The sequence below is a fragment of the Gopherus flavomarginatus genome, chromosome 4, assembly GCF_025201925.1.
Source record: "Gopherus flavomarginatus isolate rGopFla2 chromosome 4, rGopFla2.mat.asm, whole genome shotgun sequence".
NCBI lineage: Eukaryota > Metazoa > Chordata > Testudines > Testudinidae > Gopherus > Gopherus flavomarginatus.
In genome coordinates this window covers 97,363,232-97,385,514 of record NC_066620.1, presented here as the reverse complement: position 1 = coordinate 97,385,514, position 22,283 = coordinate 97,363,232, and the positions used below count along the sequence as shown (strand labels likewise).

Here is a 22,283-nt window from a genome sequence, read left to right as displayed (position 1 = left end):
CCAAACTTGTTCCACCGCTTGTGCAGGGAAAGCCCCTGGCGGTCCAGGCCGGTTTGTGTACCTGCTGCATCCGCAGGTTCAGCTGATCGCGGCTCCCAGTGGCTGCGGTTCGAGCCGCGATCGGCTGAACCTGTGGACGCGGTAGGTACACAAACCAGTCCAGCCCGCCAGGGGCTTTCCCTGCACAAGCGGCAGATCAAGTTTGGGAACCACTGTTCTAAAGGATCCCAAATGGCTTTGCAAACTGCAATATATACATTTATCACTGAGGAGCTGAGGCCAGAAACAACAGTGTGAGGACAGGGACATTTTGGGGCTGAAGACAACGGGCTAATTTTTCATTTATGAAAAATGTCACATAACATTTTATGTCCATGTAAGACAGACAGGACACACTACATATATTTATGGTTTTGTCCTCAAAACCTTGCATACTTCATGAAATTCGGTATATTTACCAAACAAGAGGGAAGCGCTAAGAAATCCAGTGGAGATTTGAACCTGAGTCTCCAGCACACTAAATTTTTCAGACCTGAAGTTCTGACCACAAAGCCTGCAGACCCTACAGATTAACACACTGAAAAATGCCCTTTCTTTCACTCTTTCATCTTTTATTTTCATAAGTATGCATGTTATGGGGGAAATAGACAAATGTCAGTTGTATAAAGCAGAAAGACTCCTTAGAATTTTTCACATTGATGGTCAGATTTGTTTCTTTCTGCTACCAGGTGAAATTACTGTGGATTTGTTTTCTAACTACAGTTTAGTATTGTCCCAGTTTCCAAAGCACCATGGCAAAAGGCATCATGTACCATGTGTGCTGCAATAAGACATTGTTTGCATGTGAAATAGTGTATTAAGGGGCACATGAACAGTCGTCTTTGCCTCTGTCAGTGTGTCGAGGACTCCACAAACGTTTTTGCTTCTCTTCCCTCCGTGCTGAACTTAAACTTTACATCAGTGAGCATTAGGCCAGAGTTGCATAAGGAAAGGTTGGATTTTTCTTCCCAAGCTACCATCTGGGTAATCTGTCTGACCCTTCCCCTGATTCCAGTGTATCGGTGATAGATTATATGAATTTCAAGGCAAGGCAGTAGCTGAGCAGGGCTAGGGGTGTGAAGAAATTTAAATATCATGCATGCCATATCTACCCAGGGTTTTGTAATATCAGAGAAAGAACTGAGAGAGAGTCAGTCAGTTAACCTAAGAGCACAGCTGGTAGAACACTAGGGGGTCTGGGTTAAAGCCTTAGCTAGGTCATTAGTTTCCATCTTCCCCAAAGCTACTGGCATTGTCAAGAGTAACTGGCTGAAAAATAAACAATGAAGATATTGTAAGATATTAAAGCATAATAAAAAATGTTTTTTTAAATAAATGCAACAGATCCAATATCCCTACCTCCCCCCCAAATAGAAACTTGGCCTCTTTGTGAAGAGGAGCAATAGCTCTCGCTGTCTTTGCAGTAGGAGATGATTTTGCTAAGGTGGTGTGTTGTGTGACTATTATTTCACACATGCAAAGAAACATCTTTTGTTGAACTGGTGCAAAGAAACAAGGCAATCAGTCTGCAAATAATAGCAGATGCCAAGATGAAAATAAATTGTCAAGGTGCCAAAGAGAAAACATGTTGTGTGTTATTGTGGCCCAAAGAACCTTGAATGTTTTTAGTGGCATCCTGATGCATTTGTAGAAGAAGTTGAGGTTCATGCTAGCTAATGAAACAACTGAATGTAGAAATTTGATTTCTGCATAGTTGGTATGGCAGAAATAAAACATTTTTTCACAAAACGCTTTAGAATTGGTTGTAGAATGAACGATGAGTCAGAGCTTACATCAACCCTGAGTATTTTTCCCCCATATAATTTTGAGATCCTCCAGCATTTTTTAGAATACAGGATTTGTTAGTTCATGTAGTGGAAGGAGATGTCTTTTTAGGGGCCATTAACTGAGCACCCTGGCTTCACCATTGCTCTTTTGATTCTGTTTATAAATGACTTTATAATATTGCTACCCTTCATTTCAGAGGAGGGTACCACTTCTCAAATGTTTGTATATAGTGTTCTGTTAATCGTTTATTAGATCAAATAGAAAAAAAGATTTTGTGCTCCTCTCTCCCTTAGGAAAGCAGCTCTTTGAACCCTGCCCCCGACTTTTAACTTTTAATAAAAATCTCTGCTCCTGGGCAAGTAAGAAAAATAAACAAAATCATGTGCAAAATGTGATTCTAACTATGGTCTTTTATGTTGCTCAGGCTGTCACCCTGCAGGAAGGGAGCTCCAGCTCCAGCCCAGCGGCCTCCCAGCTACCCTCTATGAGCAGGGCTTCTGCCCAGGCTCCCAGCTCCCTACTCAGAGCCTGACAGCTGCCCAGGCTCCACACACAAAGCTCTCTGTTGGGTGGCTGCCATGCTCCTGGTGGGGAGCAGGGAGCTGAGAGCCTGGGGGGGCAGCTGGGCTCCCAGGAGGGAGCTACACAGAGCTGAGAGCACAGGCTCTCAGCCCCCCACACCGCCCCTCTGAAGTCAATGGAAGCGCTCCTCATTAGGACGTGCACCACTGGCAGAAGGAGGGTAGAGAACCACTGCAGTAATTGCTGCAGTGGCTGTAAGTTGACTTTGTCATGGTATAATTCCCCACTCTGAACCTTAGCGTCCAAAAGATGGGGTACCAGCATGAATTCCTCAAGCTTAATTGCCAGCTTAGTACTTGTAGCGCTGCCACCAACCAGAAATTCCAGTGCCTGGTACACTCTGGTCCCCCCAAAACCTGGCCCGGGGACCCCCAAGACCCAGTCCCTCTGGATCTTAACACAAGGAAGGTAAATCCTTTCCCTCAACGTTGCCTCTCCCAGACTTCCCCTCCCTGAGTTAACCTGGAAGATCACTGTGATTCAAACTCCTTGAATCTTAAAACAGAGAGGAAAATCTACCTTCCCCCCTCCTTCTCTCTCCCCCTCCCAGACTCTTCCTGAGAGAGAAAGTAATCTTAACGCAGAGAGAAATTAACCTTTCTCTCCCCGTTCCCTCCTTTCTCCCCACCAATTCCGTGGTGGATCCAGACCCAGTACCCTGGGGTCTCACCAGAATAAAAAAACAATCAGGTTCTTAAACAAGAAAAGCTTTTAATTAAAGAAAGAAAAACAGTAAAAATTATCTTTGTAAATTTAAGATGGAATATGTTACAGGGTCTTTCAGCTATAGACACTGGGAATACCCTCCCAGCCTAAGTATACAAGTACAAATTAAAATCCTTTCAGCAGAATACAAATTTGAACTCCTTCCAGCCAAATACACATTTGCAAATAAAGAAAACAAACATAAGCCTAACTCGCTTTATCTACCTAGTACTCACTATTCTGAACTTATAAGAGCCTGTATCAGAGAGATTGGAGAGAAACCTGGTTGCACATCTGGTCCCTCTGAGCCCCCAGAGTGAACAACAACCAAAATCTAACAGCACACACAAAAACTTCCCTCCCTCAAGATTTGAAAGTATCCTGTCCCCTGATTGGTCCTCTGGTCAGGTGACAGCCAGGCTCACTGAACTTGTTAACCCTTTACAGGCAAAAGAGATATGAAGTACTTCTGTTCTATTAACTCTTACTTATCTGTTTATGACAGACTTATATTAGGTTGACTTAAGTTTGTAGTGTAGACATGCCCTGAGTGTCATGTCCTGGAAGGAGGTTCTCCAGAGTTCAAACCAAATATGAAACATTGAAAGAGTCCCTCTCAGATCTTAAAGGAGAACCCAGTACATACTAGGACTGCAATTTGGAAATTGATTAATGCTTGATAGATAGCCCTGGAATGTAGCCATATTCAGTAAATAAATAGTGATGGTGGGCATTGTACAAATATGTATTAGGCCAGATCTACATTTAAAAGTTAGGTCAGCAGTTAGGGGAAGTGAAAAATTCACACCCCTGCTTGAGCATCATAAATATTCCAACGTAATCCCAAGTGCAGGCGTGGCTATGTCAGCGGAAAAAATTTCCATCGACCTAGCTACCACCATTCAGAGAGATGGATTACAACAAAGGAAAAACCCCTTCTCTCACTGTAGGAAGCATCTACACTATGGCATTTCTGTGCTGCTGTAATGCCTGTAGTCTAGACATGGCCTAAGTGAGTCTGAGTGCATTAGTTCATGAAGTGTCTAGTAGCATGTTTATTTATATATATATATGTACATACATATGAAGAGAAAAAGTAAAATTGTAAATCTCTGTGATAAATGTTTCAGGCACAAATAAGTATCAGTGATGTGTAGGATACTGTAAAAATACCATTTACTTTTTCTAGCCCTTTCTGAAGGAAAAGAAAATTTTTCATTGTCAATAGCAAAGACTGCGTGTTTTATTTTTGCATTTTACTAAATTTATATCTAGCCAATTTAAAACTTGAGGAGTATGCTTTGTTTGAATGTACGAATGTATTTTATCTTAAGTTAATTTTATAGCTGTTAATAGGTAGTCTGCTACAATTTCACTTGTTTCCTGAAAAATGCAAAGGCAACTTTAAGGCCTTTATGGATTGTGTACTTTTATAAAAAGATTATTTTTTAAAAAAGAAATACTTAAATAAAAAAGTTCTGTACATCTTAAAAATACAGCAGCATGCACTTTATTCAGCTTCTCTTTAAATAGTTCACCCTTACCAAATCCCACTTGCATATTTTCCTGTGGCAAGTAATTTCTTATTTTGATGGCTAGTAAAATATATTTTTTTCCACCATTACAATAGATAGATTTTTTTTTGATGAGTACATTTCCATTGTGATTTTTTAAGGCTAAGCATACTGCTGTTTTACAGCAGTTTCCTAGAAGTAACAAACTTGTCACACAAACTGACACATCTGATGCAATCTACTTGTTTGACCACCCCAATCCCACTCAATCGTAATCCTAATGTAATCCTACTTTTCTTCTTTAAAAAAAAATCAAAAAACTTTCATCTTAAATCTATTCTTTTTTGTTTTGGTTATAAAATGAAGCTGAACACTTGTGGGAAAATGTGCAAATAAGGAAAAATGAATGTATGCCAGCTGTTCCCTGCCACTCTTGATAAAATTCCTACAATTGATGCATTTTTTTCTTTTTGGTGTGAGAACTTTAATTTCTTGATCATTAACTCATTTTCTTTCTAAGATATTTGGGCTTCCTGCAGATATTTGGAAGCGAGCTTGGACTTCTCCATGGAGCCATGGGAGCATGGCCATGTCTCAGGGAAATCCAGATCAAGACCCAATCCAATCCCTCCTTCCCGTCCAAATCAACAGTAGGACTGCAACACAACCTATTTCTCTCCAGAAATAGGCCTTAGGGGGCTGGATATCCCACTTCTAAGGCATGGTTCTAACTCGTCTTAAACAGTTGGGAACAAAAGATAATGTAGCACAGATGCTCTCTCTGCATCTCCAGGCTCCATCACATCATAACTTCCTCCCCTCTCCAGTCTCAAAAGATAACAGAAACACCAGACCATCCTGAGAGAAATCTCACATCTTCCGAAACCAGGGGCGGGCAATAGAACCAGTCCCTCAGCTCGAAAGCTGACTAGGATTCCACTCCCTTTGCTTTGTGGTCAGACAAAGATTCGGGAGCTGTCTAGTTCAGCTGAAACCAAAACCTCTAGAAGCTGAACAAGAGGTCATTTGGGATGGAGACTTTTCCTTCCATTTTTGTTGCAGTCTGTTCAGGAGACTTTCCAGTGTCAGTGGATGTGAAAGAAACGTATCTGCACATACCCATCAGGCCCTGTCGCAAATCATTCCTCCACATCACCTGTGGAAGCCATCACTACCAATACAAATTATAGCCTTTTAGTGTGTCCACCATAGCCAGGAAGGTCAAGAAGGTATTAAGAGAGATAATGGCCTGGCTGAGGAATCTTTTTAGCCAGTGCAATATTTGGAAAGTTAACCATGTCATATAGATTAAAAGGTCCATTGTGAATAGGAAGGCTGTGTACTTTATGTGCTTACTGGCTATAGAAGTGGGTTTACTGTCTTTATAATAAAAGACTTATAGTGCAGCTAGTACAGAATGTTTCATTGAAATGGATCCCAGGAGTGTGATACAGGTGGTGTCTGTTGGAAATATTAACATTTATTTCATGCCAGCTATTATGTTAGGATTTAAATTAGTTACAGTGATGTCCTCTGACCACAGATTTTTTGGTAATAAGTTTTGTGTGTATAGTAAAGTAACTATTTTACAATGTAGGAGTCTGTCTCAAAACAGAGCTGAATACAAAACTCACATACATTTTCTCTGTCTGGAAGTACGGAAGTTACCAATCGGTATTACCCTGTCTTCAAGGCATCTCTTTTGACCTTGACTACCATGATTTGTCTTGCCACACTACAGTATATACTGTTTTGCTTCCTCTAGAGGGCTCACAGACTATTTAAAGGGATACTACCCAATTCCTCACACTACAATAATAATTTATTAAATGTTCAATACTTTGTCACACTCAGTATCTCACAGTGGGGAAAATATGCTTACAGTTAGAGCCACTGCCCCTTTTTTTGCTTTTTTGTTTCTCTCCCACTTCCTTATCTTTGTATCTCTCCTTCTTTCCTTCTTCTGCATTTCCTTCCCTGCAGCAACTTCCAATTTCCCAGTACTCATCTATGGGCTTCCTTTTTCCCCTTCTCCATTCCACCACTAATACAAGCGATGGTGTAATATTCTTCTCTCTTTAAATCTGACATTTAAGCTGTCATTAGGCTTTAGTGTTAACCCTCTCAGCCCAGTTAGATTAATGGAGCGAAGAGGAAACAGACACCTTTTGTATCTGATCTCTCCAGTCTCAGAAGACAACACTGCTTGAGTTTATATTCCGTTTGCATTTGGAAGGTTTTGTTTGCAGTCATGAAGGACAGAAACGTACTCTTATTTTTTTTTCAGGAACGCTTACATTCTGCAGAATCTGAATATGGCATGTAGGCAGCATCAACACATCCAGCAAGCTGGATCTAGCATTTTATACTGTGCCGTAGAATCTGAAAATGCTATCTCTTCATTGCAGTAAAATTGCTAGTTTAAACCGTCTTATCCCACGGAGTATTGACTCAAAAGTGTCTGCAGTACTTGTGGAAAAAATAACAAAAGATATTTCATTTTTCATTTGGATATCTTCATATTCTTGCTGCGTGACATTTGTATTTGAACAGTAACTTTTATTCAAATACAACTTCAAGGCCTAACATGCTTTTTCCTCACTATATATAATTCTATTTGTGCTTGAAGAATAGTGAAAAAACTCTGTTGCTCAAAACTTTCTCTGTAATGTTGAGTTGAGGGGGCCTTTTTTCAGGCAAATGTAAAGACTTGCTGTCTGCTCAGCAAATCATCATCAGAGTTAAAAGCAGAACTGAAGACTCTCAGAGAAAAAACCCCCGCAGAACTAGTAACTGTGTACAGACATTTGATGGGCTGCATTTTATAAGATTTCTCTCTGTCTCTCTTTTTTTTTTTCTTTAAATTATTGGAAAAATAAAAGTTCCATGGAATCCCCTCTCTTCCCTCCCATTTTGTGGGGTTACTACTATGACTTTATAGGGCTGTTGATTTTTAGTGAATTTTACTAGACCGCTGATTGTAGCTTGAACTATATATCAAAAATGTAAATCATTAATACCTTTCATTTATGGAGGGAAAAGGAAAAAGTATGCAGTTGAGATGCGTTGATGACAATATAGATGCCTTTAAATTGGTGGAATAAGGATCTGGAGAATGGATGAGGACCTTTAGGCATACTTTATTTATGACTGCTACATCCTGCTCCTCATTTGAGTGATATTTGGAGCTCTTATAAGTGGCATAGGTAACAAAAGTATTGATGGAAATGCCGCAAAGCATGGACAAAAAAGTGCTGTATTCTGGCAGCAAACAGTCAGACGCTAACCTCCCTTCCCCTGGTGAATTTAGTTATTTTTATTACAGTGAGCAGAATTGCTGTTAATTCTATTTCTGGAGACTTTCAGTTTTTGAAATTGTCTTTCGGTTTAATTAAAATAAAATAAGTAGGACTCCACTGCCCTTCTTTGGAAAATAAAAATTTGTAAGCCATATCTCCTGACTTTGGAATTTGAGTCAACTTCTTTGCTGATTGCAATGGAGTTATGCCAGGAGAGATTTTGACTCATTGTCTCTGGTTCTGTTTGTTTTCTGAGGTGAGCAATTATAACTGTCTGTTGTCTAGGAATCTTTACTTTGAAAATGATTGATAAAGTTTCTTCATAAGGAAGGGATCCCTTAAAGAGAAAATATAAATGTCTTCAGAAATATGAAAGTGGAAGTTCTGTATTTATATTTTTGTTTTGCTATTTATCTCTCTTTAGGTTTTATGGCAGGCATACAAAGGAACCCACAAATATCCCAATATGGACCTCAACAGACTGGGCCTTCCATGTCACCACATCCTTCACCTGGAGGCCAGATGCATCCTGGGATTGGTAGTTTCCAGCAGAGTAATTCAAGTGGTACTTATGGGCCTCAGATGAGCCAGTATGGACCACAAGGTAATATAACAAACAAACCATGAGACATACTGTTAAACTATAAGGTAAAAAACTAATAATTTTGTGGAAAACTGTTATTCAAAGAATGTCTTTTTTTAAAAGGACTCAATGACGCACCTTTTGTTTTAAAATAATTGCAAAAACGTCTTTAGCTAACATCATATTCAAAATGTTATTAGCAGTCTTTGTATTCTTTAATTTCTCAGTAAAATGCACTAGCTTATGGCACTTGAGTTAAAACTTTGTTTTGCGTATTATACTAAGGCTAAGCATGAGGCAAGAGATTATTTGATATTAAAAGATAATTTGGGGACATACATCGAGTTGTTTTCCGCTGTTGCCTCATCTGACTTGGTGACTGAAGAGAAAACTGGACATATATATACAAATATAATAATCCAAAACAGGCCCAGACACAATGTTAGACACTTCGTAAATTTTAAAGTAGGGTTAAGTCTGCTTGAGTCGAAAATTTACCAGTTATTTCTTAGAGAGGTAGAAGCCTAATGGCCATTTATTTTTATTTTCTATTTAGACTAATAATGGACAGTATTGCTAATTAAATCTGTGCAAAACCTAGGAGTTTCACTTCACTTTGGCTTGAGGAAACATTTTAATTGGTTAAATCTGTATGGTTTACACCCTTCCAACTCTGCTTGGAGTTTCAGGTTTGAATTAACACACAATTTCAAACAAAATTAATCTGAAACTGTCATGGGTGCTCTATGATTTTTCAAAAATGGTGATCAGCTTTTTAGTAAGTTAGTTAGCTGATTCACTTACCACTCTAGGATACAAATCACCAAGACCCACTGATCTGTATAGGTTCACAATTTCCCAGTATTTCCTTAATTGCTTTTTGTCATCAGCTACAGTATTGATAATGGTCTCAATTACTTCCTAATTGTCCATATCTCTTCCTGTTTTTGATTTGTTACTTTCCTGTTTCCTTTGAATGGAAATTGAAGATTTCAGGGTATGTTTGTAAGAGCAAGAGTTTGTCGTGGGTCAGAACATAAGCTGTCCAAATGTTTGTCCTGTCCAAAATTTGCCTACTCACCAGTGTTGGGTATCTCATTGTACACCACTTAGCTAGCTCCCATTAGCCAAGAAATGACAGCATTTCAGCACTGTATTTGTATACTGATGAAGCCGTTATTAATTATTCTTTATTATTTTATTAATTTACTCTGTCTAAGTAGATTGCTGTCTTCACTGGTATGGTTTTCTGGCCAAGGGAGTAACTTCTTCTAGATTAACACCACTGTCTCTCTCTAAATGTGCCACCGTACAATACACATGGAGTATTGGATCTATAATGCTGCCTGGCCCATTCTTTTGGAGGCCAGGCCTGTCATCCCTAGGATGTGCTTGAGTTCTACCAACTCAGGGAACAAGCATCACAAAACTGGTTCCAAAACAGGACTTCCCTTGATATGTGGAGCCCTGAGGTCAGTTTGAAATTTTGTAGTAACTGTGGTCTATTAATGAGTATCATAATCCAGTAGTTACTGTAGGAATGTAATATTGAGCTCTAATGTATACGGTTTGTGAATTTTAACTAACCCTTCAAATTGAGAGCGAGAGCGAGAGATAGGTCCTTTTATTTTGCTTGTTTTACAAAACTGTTGAGGGATTTAAAAAAAAAAAAAAAAGAGAAGAAACAAATTCTACCCCTGAACCTTTAATGCACACAACCTTGAACTAGTTTATTGCTTCTTCTTTAATGGATAACCTTTAAAGTATGCATCTGTTTAGAGATTTAATGAATTTGCCGCGAAACCATTGTATATACAGGGACAGTATTTCCTTTCAAATTGGATCAAAAAGCTTGTCTGTTTCAGCAAGTTCTTCCCAGTGCTTGTTTACTGAAAATAGCTATTCTATTGAACAAGGTCTGTATCTTGATCCAGAAAATTCTGTAGAGGGCTCATCAGAATGCTGTTGGAAGTGAGTTCTAACGAGGATGATTTTAGTATTCTGAGTTCTATCGGAATTAATCCCTCTCCTTGTTTTGTTTTGGTGGCTCTTCTCACCCCATAGAAAATCCCTTTCTCATTAATCCCTATAATACATTTCTTCTAGTGCTCTGAACAGAAGACTAGGAGCCAAGAACTCCTGAATTCTAATTCTAGCTCTACTGCTGATTCCCTCTTTCAACTTGGGCAAGTCAATTAATTTCTCTGCTTCAGTTTCCTTAACTGTAAAATGGGCATAATAATGCCTCACAGGGGTGTGTGAAGATTAATTAGTTATGTCCAATTTACTGGTGCCTTCCTTTTGTTTGTAAAGCATTTTGTAGTTGTAAAATGTTGTAGGAGTGCTTCTGTTATCTGAACAGCGAGCAGCTAGCTTAAGTGATAAAAATCCAGTGGATTTATTATGTACCATCATGACTTCCAGCTACGGATACTGTTGAGGTTCTAGACCATGGAAATAGTTGGTGTCTGTGCAGTAAAACATTAGCTGAATGAATCCACGCTGATTGAATGCAAAGATTTTTATACTAAATTAATGCATTTAAGTAACGTGCCAAATATTACTTTATTTTTCTCTTGAGTTCAGCAGTTTTTTTTGCCTCTCTTTGTACATGAAAGTGCCTGTGTAATGATTTTATGGGTCGTGGTCAAAAGAAACGGCCATTAAAATGTGAACTTGGAGGCAGTAGAGGAATGAGCATTAACAAATAGTTTCAAAAGGGCTTGGTGAATAGTGTAATGGATGTAAAGTGTGTTTCGCTGTCAGATCCTAGAGGGGACTGGTGATTCCGTCCTCTGGCAATTGTAAAATTAGTACACTGAAGACTTTGCTATATGGGTGACAAAGGGAGAAGAGAACCTGAAATTTGTCACCATGTTGTTTGACCATTTATGAAACATTGGCATGAATGTTATAATTATATTAAATATTCACAATCACTAATCATAATGTATCTTGGGCCTTATCCAATATATTTTTAGTTCAAATGCTTATTTAAGTTTTATCTTTTAATGGACAACTCTTCATTTTTTAATGAGCATAACTTGTACTTTTCTTTCTAACACTTACTCGTTAACCTTTGATACATTATGAATATTGTGACAGAGAGCTGTATAAAAGCCCATTCTGGCTCAAAAAGTCAAAAAAAATCACTTTTTTTTAATAATAGCTTTGTTAAATATTTCTTTCAGTTACCAAATGTACGTATACAAAGACCAAACAAACAATAAATTAACATTGAAAGGGTGCACTTTATAGCATCATAACACTTCGGAAATAAGAACCTCAAAAGTTACAGTCAGAACCTTTTACATTGCCCGCGAATATACTTAAATTAAGAATATACGACAGTTTTGCTCCACTTCTCTTTCAAGTGTCAAAATATAAATCATATTTTTTTAAATTCATTTTAGCCTTCATCCAGGAAAGCACTTAAGCCCATGCTTAATTTTAATCACACTAGTAGTCCCATTTAACTCAATCAGATGTCTTGTGTACTTGATAAGCAAATGATAAAGTGCCTTAATTTATGTTTTCTTTGTCAGTCACGGACCAGTCCTGCACACCCTTTCTCAAGGGAGTAGTCCTTACTCTGCAATAGAATAAAAATTACTCCTGTGAGTTAGGATTTGCGGGAGTTAGCCTCCAGCTATAGAGTAGAAACACAGTTTTCTTGGGCCGGTCCAAGACTGTGGGACAAATTCCCACAGAAATAAAACCATCACCACCTTATGCTCCAAATTCAAGGTGCACTTCTTCAACCTCTTCTTTTGCTAAAATACAGACATAGCACAGAATACGTTACATTTTTTGAAAATATGAAAAAAATCCTCAACACCATTTTTCTTGCCCACCCCAAAGAAACACACTTAAACTGTATGTAAGCTGTCTTTTTGTTCTGTGTTGTAAAACAGCTCGTACAATGGGGTTCAAGTCAATGACTAGAGCTCCTGTGTGCTACTGAATATAAATAAAAAATAATTATCGTAATGGATGTTAGTCACTTCTTTTAGTGCTCTTCTGGAAGACTCTTAGATACTTATCTGTTAGGGCCATAGAAGAACCAGCACAGAATAGAGCCCATCAGGGCATATTAAGGATGGGATTTTTCTGAATGCTCAGAGTTTACCTAACTCTGCTCCCATTAAAGTCAGTAGTAAAACTCTCATTGACTTTAGTGCACTGGTGGGCAACCTGCGGTCCTTCAGGGCTATCCGCTGGTGGGCCGCGAGACAGTTTGTTTACATTGACCATCTGCAGGCACGGCTGCCCACAGCTCCCAGTGGCTGCAGTTCGCCATTCCCAGCCAATGGAAGCTGCAGGAATTGGCCAGAATGTCCCTATGGCCTGCGTCGCTTCCTGCAGCTCCCATTGGCCGGGAACGGCAAACCACAGCCACTGGGAGCTACAGGTGGCCATGCCTGCAGACGTCAGCGAACTATCTCGCAGCCCACTAGCAGATTACCCTGATTGGCCGCAAGTTGTCCACCGCTGCTTTAGTGTATTAGGCCAATACTGAATGCTATCGAAATCCCACTCGAAATGTTAAAATACAAACAAAAAAACACTCTTCATTTAATTTTAAAACTATAACATTAGTAACTATTAATACCATGTTTTGTAATTTCTTTTTTAAGTAAAAACTAAGGCTCCAGTTCTACAAATGGGTATCTGCAGGTTAGCTCCTAAACATGAGGCCTCCACCACTTGATAGCGTCCCCTAATGAGAAATGCTCGTAATGGGATTTAACATAAAGCCTTGTTAATAACTCAGTTTGATGGATAAATGGGAGTGTAAACAATTTTAAAAATATTTGTAGGGATATTATTTTTAAAACTGTGAATCTGACCTCGACCTATAAAGCAAGGAAACTTACAGTCAGTTCTGAAACTTCCCTCTTCGCTCCTCTCTAATTGCCTAGAAATTGTAGGGTATCAGACCTCTAAGTGCAGTTACATACTATGATTCATGCACAGCAATACCTGAGCAGAGTGGTGAGTATGGGACATAAGTTTCAGTCTTTGGCAGGTTGTCAGTGTCTTCGTGTTTTTATTGTCTGTCTTCCTTTTATTTAACTCCAATTATCATTTTACAAGTAGCTTTGATTGCTCCCTCCTCCATTTGAGACTCCAAACTTCTGGATTCTATTCTAAGTTGCTTGGGTGAGCTGGAATTGAAAATCCATTGGATACAGAGGGGAGAGGTTGCTCTCTAGTATTCCAGAGCTGCTGTGCCAGGCTTGTACCCACTTGAAAAGTGTGGGCTCTTGGACTTGGCTGCCTGACACGTCCAGCTGATGTGGGCTGGCCCAGCATCTGCTGCATTCTTTGTGTTTAATGCTGCATCCATCTGTTTTCTGTCAAAGCCACTGCCAGCAAATTACTAATCTATTAGAGAAACATGGAAATAAGATTGCACTTCTCAGTCCTGGATTTTTCTCTTCTATTTTGTTTGGCTTTTATTTTTCCTTTTTTGTGGTTTGGGGAAAGTATAAGAATAGCTGATACTTGAGGTATTGAGGAAATGTTTAGCAAAAAAAATAAAAACCTGTGGAAAAAACATTGAAACATGTTTTCCTTTCTGAAAGGATATCATTTCCCTGTACTCTCGGACTTGGATCCCTGGAGATGAATGATTTTAACTGAGCCAACATGTGTTTATGGAGAAGATTCCTCTGTTTTTGTGTGTGGTGCTCAGTCTCCATAAACCAAAGGGAAAAAAAGGAAAATTAAAAATATTCTGTCCCTGATGCAAAATAGTCTCAAAATAATAATGTCATCAGTGTCTGTTCCTCCATGTTTGCTTCTGAATTATATTTTGTAGACCCTAGTTGATTAAAGAGAGAGAAAAATTAGGAATTCAGGACAAAATTCAACTCTGGCATAAGCTGGAATGACAGTAACTGTCATTGACTTCCGTGGGAGTAATACCTGCGTATGTAAGGGCTGAATTTGCTCCTCATTGGAAGGTACCTTAAGTACAGCATGAATACATATAGACATAGATATAGATAGATATCACACACACACACACACACACACAGATATATATATATAAAAACATACTGTACTCTGTGTTTATGTGAGTTCACTCAACCCTGTTGCATAAATATATCTACCAAGCAGTGTTAAGACCAGAGCAACAGGTCTTGAGCACTCATTTGGTCGCCATATATTTGGATTGAAAAGGTTTGACTGGAAGAGGCATCAATAACAGGACATCTTCAAGAATAGAAATGGTCAGTTGACAATGGCTATGATTAGAAGAGGTGGGGAATAACAGGGCACCGTGTTTAGAGCACAGCTAAATCTGGGTACTTTCATCTCTGCTAAACCACATTGTGGGGATCCTTCTGTGAAACAACCATGCATAGATATTGGGTTTCTAAAACAAGAGTAACATGTTATTTCATTTCCTTCGAAAGCATAGGTCACATATGTTTCCACTGTAGAGAGCTTGTAACTGAATAAGTCAGTTAAAAGTGACTGGGGGGTGGGGGAAGAGAACTATGCACAGTAAAATGGCATGAATATATGAATTAATTACATATACAGTCAGATGATGGATTAATATATTTCTTTTCAATATAAACAGAAGGGGATGGAGGACTCCTTATATTCTTTCCGTTTCTCTTTCTGGTAGCTTGAGGGGTGAAGAGAAAGATGTCTTATTTCTTCAAATCAGAGGAAGACCCCACTGGCTATACCATTTAAATAAGCGTGGGAATATTGAGGAAGAGTCAGAATATTCCACTCTTTGTTATCCCATGGGGGGGGAATTGAGCTGTATTTCTACTAAGCTGGGTGTGACGGGAAAAGGAATTGCAAAGCAGTTGAGCAATCCAGGGAAATGTGGGGTTTTATATATTTCTTTAAACGTCTTTTCTGTCAAATCTCCCTTCCTCTCTTTTCCTTCTTATGCTCTTTGTTTTTTGGTTGGTTGGTTTTGTTTTTGTCGTTGTCATAGTTGGTTTTTTTAAGTAAGATTTTGTTCCAGAGAAGTTAGTACTTAAATTTGAAGAAAAAAGTAAAACACGTTGACTTAGGTAATGTTCAGGATTCTTTAGGAAATGTTTGTAAAGTAATCTGAGTATGTAAAGTGTTGGGTTAAATACTAAGTATTATTGTCCCTCTTGTAGCCATGAAAGACTCCAGGTGAAGGCAGAGGTGTTGGTGCTTTGGTGTAATCATGTGTTTGAGCTTCCCTGTCCAGTTCAGTGGATACTTGGTATATTTAGCATGTGGTTCACTTACATGTTTTTGGTGGGCAACTATTAATCTTTCATAGATTCATAGATTCATAGACTCTAGGACTGGAAGGGACCTCGAGAGGTCATCGAGTCCAGTCCCCTGCCCTCATGGCAGGACCAAATATTGTCTAGACCATCCCTAATAGACATGTATCTAACCTACTCTTAAATATTTCCAGAGATGGAGATTCCACAACTTCCCTAGGCAATCTATTCCAGTGTTTAACTACCCTGACAGTTAGAAACTTTTTCCTAATGTCCAACCTAAATCTCCCTTGCTGCAGTTTAAGCCCATTGCTTCAATGTTTTACAATTTGGGAGTCAAACCCCACCTTTCATGTGCTGAATACAATCCACAGAACCAGAAGCAATACTCTGCATCATAGAGAAACACAAACTTGCGGGGGCATTATGAGCCTGCATCGGTATTTATGCATGCAGCAGCTAGAATATGGACCAACAGGCGAAGAAAGTTCCAATGTGAAAATTGAAAAACCGGGAAGCAAAAAGGCACTTTATGGACACAAAGCTCTACTAGGGTAAAATGGGACTTCAGAAAGGGAAGGGGAAGATTCCTAAAGTCCTAGCATCGCAGGTCACCACTGGCACATCTGTATTGTAAATTCACCTCTGGTTAGGAGCAGAACCTTTAGGAGCAGGGCTCCAATGAGAAAATTTTGGTGCTGGAATTACAGAAGGATGAAATCTCTGAGGATATAAAATGAGCAAAAATAAAAGGAATTTATGTAAGAAAAGAATTTATTTAAGGAGTTTCTTTAACCCTAGGTGTCTCTTCAGTGTACAAAACATTTTTGATCAATTGTTAGCCCTTTAGATGCAGTGTGTTTCTATATTCATACCACCCTATGCATTTATATGGCTATCAGTCTGGAAAATACCAGTGTTCTAATGGTTAATAGAAATTCTAACTCATGTCCTGTGTTACTCACATTATTTGACTACCTAAAGAATTTTCCAGCAGGCAACTTGCTAAATGGAAACATCAGATGAAAATTTTTATGTTTTTCTCTGTGTTTGTTGTTTTGTTTAGGAAACTACTCCAGACCGTCAACCTACAGTGGGGTGGCTAACACAAGTTACAGTGGCCCAGGACCCGGCATGGGTATAAATGCCAATAGTCAGATTCATGGACAGGGGCCAAGCCAGCCATGTGGTACCATGCCCCTGGGACGGATGCCATCAGCTGGGATGCAAAGCAGACCATTTCCTGGAAACATGGGCAGTATGACCCCCAATTCTCCTGGCATGTCTCTGCAGGGAGGCCCTGGGATGGGCCCACCCATGCCAACTGTGAACCGTAAGGCACAGGAGGCAGCTGCTGCAGTGATGCAGGCTGCTGCAAACTCCGCTCAGAGCAGGTATGCATCCAAGTGAAAGGATTTTAAACAAGTAGAAACTTGGTATTATTTCAGAAACTTCTACAGTAACAGTTGTGTAGATGTGTGCGTTAATTTATGTGTGCTCTAGTTATATGTCCTATACATATACGGGTAACAAAGAATGTGAAAGAACAATCTTAAGTGTAAGGGAAAGTACAGTACAGCTATATGTTGTGTGAACTGGCCTTACAAGGAGAGGACTTGCCATTTACAATATGATTCCTGGCACTATAGACTGTTAGAACAGGAGATCCCACAGGGCTATGGTGACATCAAAAGCCAAAAACAAGCTCTTACAACTTAAAATGGAGAATGTTAATATTTGAATTGGAACCCTATAGCTATTTTAGGGCCAGATTGTGTCCCTGTCTGTGTGCCTGTGCTGGGGAGTAATGGGGCACAAGACTCCCCTTACTTTCCTGTGCTTCCTATCCATATTGTAGGTAACAGCACTAGGGGAGAGCCATTTCTATGGGGCCACTACTCCCACTCACATGCAGGCAGCGATGGGGAGTGGGACGGAGCCTTGTCTCCTCCCTAACACACAGGCCAGTAGAGCTGAGCTGGCATGGAATGAGAAGCAAGCTGCACCAGGTATAAACTGGAGGAAATTACTTCCACCCACCTGTAAGGGGAGGATTGGGAACTAGACTGTGACTCTGAGTCACAATCTGGTTTCTAGTCTGCTCCTGAGGGCAGCGCAGCTACACACTGCCACTTGTTCATGGCTTGTGGCAAAGCCACAGATTAGCCCTTGAGTGTTTTTAAGGTGCCTAAGTGCCTATAGTGAAGTGTTTCTTTCTCAGAACATCTTCATATAAGGAATGTGCATGTTTCACTGACTTGAAACAAATAGTGACCGATACTTTTATTTTGTTTCACCATAAAAAAGGAGTTTCATTATATCTGAGGTTACTACAAGCTCATTCCCCTCTTATGTGTATGCCAGTTTTTATGCATGGATATATTAAGCGCACACATAGAGGCGCATATGCATGTATAGGTCTTTATAAAATTCTAGGATACATTCTACAACAATGTTTGGAAGTTGGAGGTGCAGGTAATTCTAAGACACAATGTCAAAAGAAAATAGGAAGCTAATGCATTTAGGTACATGTTGCTTTCTTGTTTGGTGCTTTTGGAGTGCAGGTGGCTCCTACTGTTAAGTGTTAGTAAAACTTTTAAAACAATAATAAAGTCACTTTTTTCACATTCCCTTTTAGTAAAATAAATCACACTCCCTTTCAGCAAAATAGCCTAGACCCTTGCCTGTGGACCAGCAGGCTCTGTTGGCGTGATTGTTTTCACAGATCTGTTGAGTAAGATTTACAAAGTCTGGTTCTGTCTGTCTGGTTTAGGATGTAATCTGGTAGGTCAGGCTAGAAGGAATAAATTAGCCATTGTTGCAACTGTAGGAGCATTTTCTTTATAATAGTACAAGTGGGTGGACAAAGAAAAAATCATGTTTTTTTTAATTAAAAGGAAAAGAATTAATTATAATAAATGGAAAGTATATTGTGGTGATTTGCCTTATACTTTGAATATAGTGCCTGGTGTTTGATTAAAAAATTAAGATAATTAATTCCTGCTCCCACCTCACGCCTCCCTCCCGAATCAGTTTGGTAGACTTGCTTTCAGTTTCTAGCTTTGCCTGGTCAAAAATGCACCATTTCAAAGCCTTTTCATCACGTTGACAATTCAAGTGATCCAACACCTGCAAGGAGGACTATGCAGTCATCAGGTCTTTACCCCAAAAGGAACATACACAAGCTACAAATTGGGTGAAACCTATCAATCCTTTCTTATTCCGAAGGGTTGGAGGCATGACATTTCTCTCCTTGATCCCAGGTTAAGTGTATGGGAGACAGCATTGTTGCTTTTGGCCTTAATTCTGCAAGCCCTCCATACTTATATATGGAAGGAATGTAGTTGACAGGGTGATTCATACTTGTGATACAGAACAAATCCAAAGAAGCTGTTCTTTTGTTCTGCTTTAGGCCACCATACATTAGGTCGCCTGCTTATCCCAGCCAGTCTGGGGCTGGCGGACGCCCCATGTTTTCTTCACAGCACCCCAACTATGGCAACGCTCAGGCTCCCATGATGCACCAGCCTGACCAGTACGGGTAGGTAGCAATACAAACTGGACTTGCTGTGGGACCTTAGCAGGTTTTTTTAATGTTTATGAACATGCCATCTGGCTGCTGAAGGAATACAAAAATCAAGTGAAAGAATTTCAAATATTTGCATCATAAAGGGTTTTTTTTGTTCTTTTGTTTTTGTTTTAACTAACTCCACTGTGACAATATGATGAAAATCTGCATGTCACTCACTCACACACACCCTGCATGGCTTTTGGCATGGCTCTGTTTCCTTCATGCCTGAGAGGGAAATGAAGATCGTCATCACTGAAAAAGAATTAAATCCACCCCACCAACACTCCAGGCATCATTTCTCCCCCATTGTTGTCGTTGTTTTGTTTAGGAACATTGCTTACATGACTGTGATGTTGTAGTTGTTGGCATTACTACCACTTCAGTGAGCTACTCTCACATAATACAACCACGCCTTTTTGACAGGAGAATTATTTTAAAAGTGATGACAAGATTCATTAATTGGACTTACAACAGGTTTCATTACTTCATGACTGAGAGTGTGTGTTTGAAAGATATCTGCTAGTCCCTCCCTACCGCTGGAGTGTCCAATATGAAACATTAGCGTGAAACATGCCTGACGTTTTTTCATCAGAATTCTTCATGCTGTGATTTCTACAGCATTGTTACAAATCACAGCGTCCGGGATGAGGGAGGGGGCAGGAAGTATGTACAAACCTGCTTCCAGTGCAGCCTTTGATCTTCCACAGTGCCAGACTTCATCGTAGTTTCAAGTTTTGTGGAATTCCCTCCATGACTTTATCTCCATTACTGACCAATAGGAAGTCTCAAGACCCATGTTGCCAGTGCCTTCCCAGTCATCAGCAAGTTTCAATTTCAGTTTTCCATGAACTGTATATTGTTTATATAGCCCCCCCACACACACACAAAGGTCAAGAAACTCCAGAAAAGAAGGTTGAGAAACTACTACAAAAATCAGTATTGGTTCTCTTTATTTAAAATGGTAGAAGCTGCAAAATAGCAAATCTTGCCCCCTCTCCCTACTCCCCTGGCATTTACTGGAATTGGAAAAATGTACCCTGATATATGCCAGAGTGCATGAACACCATGCAGCCTATTTCCATGTATGTCTTGAGTTTGTAGGATAGATTTGTGGGGTTCAGAGATTATTTGATTATTTGAGATTATTTATAACTGAGAAAGATATTCTTGTATGTAGAGTTAAAAGGAAACAAAATGATTAGGTTATAGTTATACAGCAGTCTGTTTGTATAGGTAGGTTGTGGTAGCCTTCAAGGTCAACCCTTAAATCAGTAGCAACATGTCAGTGGGGGAGAGACATTTATCTAGTGCTAATCCACAGGATCTGTCCTTTATGAACTCAGGAGTCCCATTTAGATATAGAAAGCTAGTTTAGCTGTGGCTTGCCAAGCCACATTAAGCAGCTGTGTAAAATGAATTTAAATGGCATGCATCAGAGTAAAATCACTTCCACTGGGGCAGAAAATCTGTGTTACCTAACCAGTGCTAGATGATCAAGATCTGAGACACTCAGTGAGTTATACCCAGTCCTTTTCCTTACTACAGAACACCACCTTTTTAATTAAAAAAAAGATAAAGTTGAAAAAAGAAAGAGAGAGAGATGGTTGAGGAATGTTCTAGGTGTGCATCACACAGTTTTCATGAGCGTTTGACCTAACCTTGCAACCTGCCCTGTATTATCCTTGGATTATGTCCTGCAGCCTACAGAATGCTTACTTTTCCCATGAAATGAAACCTCATGATGTATTAGTCCCTGTCATGTACTCTGCCTAGTGTTTCCTGAATGAAAACTGAGATGCTGGAGGTAAAGAAAGGAGAGATTTGTCCAAGCCCTTTGTTACTAGCAGCAGCCACGATTTCAGGAATCCACTTAGCCCAGAATGTTTCTGCTTGGCCTACATAACAACTTACAGTAAGCAGTACAAAAATAACTCTCTAGTATTATATACAGTTATTCCTCCTGCCTTCAGGAAAGTAATAGGGAGGGATTACAAAGAGGATTCTTCCTTCTATCTGTCAGTTGGCTTCAGAAAATAGGTTGTCATCATGATAGGAATTCTGCATTAAGGATCTGTTCCATGCTCCGTGAAATCAATGGAAAGACTACTGTTGACCTCAATGGGCTTTGAATCAGGCTCCAAAGGATTGGGAGTGGTGAATGCCTTTGAGGAAGATAGTGCTCTGAAGAGTTAGGTCTCTTTCTCAAGTTACAATTTTAGAAGACCTGATAGTGTGGATAAAAGGAGTATGTTCAGGTGTGTGCAAATCTGTGCAGTTGTCATAGATGGATTCAATGAACTCACTATAAAAATGAACTTACATCTTTAGACTTTCTCAACTGGATGCACATGCGAGAGTGTAAAAAGGCAACAAATAAATTTTCATGTGTCTGCTAAATTTGTGTTTGTCAATTTATAGGTGCCCAACTTGAGATACCTAGGGACTAATTATTACAGGTGCTCAGTACCCATGACTCCCATTTACTTCTGCTGGAGAAGTAGGTACTCAGCACTCACAAATTGAACCCCACTTGTTTGAAGTTTGGCACCCAAAATTAATGCAGGATTTTGACGTGTCAAAAGCACTTTGAGTATCTCTGCTGTCAGCTATGTCATTCTGAATAAATCTGCCTTGTTGGAAAATGTGTTAACTTATAAATTCATGATACGATTTTTTGTTCAGACTGTTCTGATCGAGCAAGAGCTTCACTTACTTGAATTTAGAGGAATTTTTAAAAATTATAGTCTTTTACTGGATTGAGCATTTGGGAGCTATTTATAACCTCTGGTCATTTTAAAACTGCTGTTTATACATATACTAAGAGAGAGCTGGTTAATTTCCTCCTATCCATCACCCCAGCTGGTGTCCACGGGGCATAAGGCAGATGGTTTATTCTAAGAGTTACACAGGAAACTAAAATGATACGGTTTTTTGATCATCCCAACAGAGACCAGAAGTGCCACAGCA

The 22,283-nt window shown here is 39.4% G+C and overlaps 1 protein-coding gene across 14 annotated transcripts in view; it reads left to right on the top strand.

Annotated features, from left to right (window-relative positions):
* Window positions 1-22,283, top strand: part of ARID1B (AT-rich interaction domain 1B) — a 437,302-nt gene that overhangs the window by 330,134 nt on the left and 84,885 nt on the right. For 10 of the 14 annotated variants that reach the window (XM_050949391.1, XM_050949388.1, XM_050949385.1 and 7 more), the window contains 3 exons: window positions 8,352-8,531; window positions 16,812-17,139; window positions 19,158-19,286. In XM_050949391.1, the coding sequence (XP_050805348.1) occupies window positions 8,352-8,531; window positions 16,812-17,139; window positions 19,158-19,286 (637 nt within the window). The remainder of the gene's footprint in view (window positions 1-8,351; window positions 8,532-16,811; window positions 17,140-19,157; window positions 19,287-22,283) is intronic. The other 4 variants (XM_050949394.1, XM_050949393.1, XM_050949392.1 and 1 more) reach the window with 1 other exon arrangement.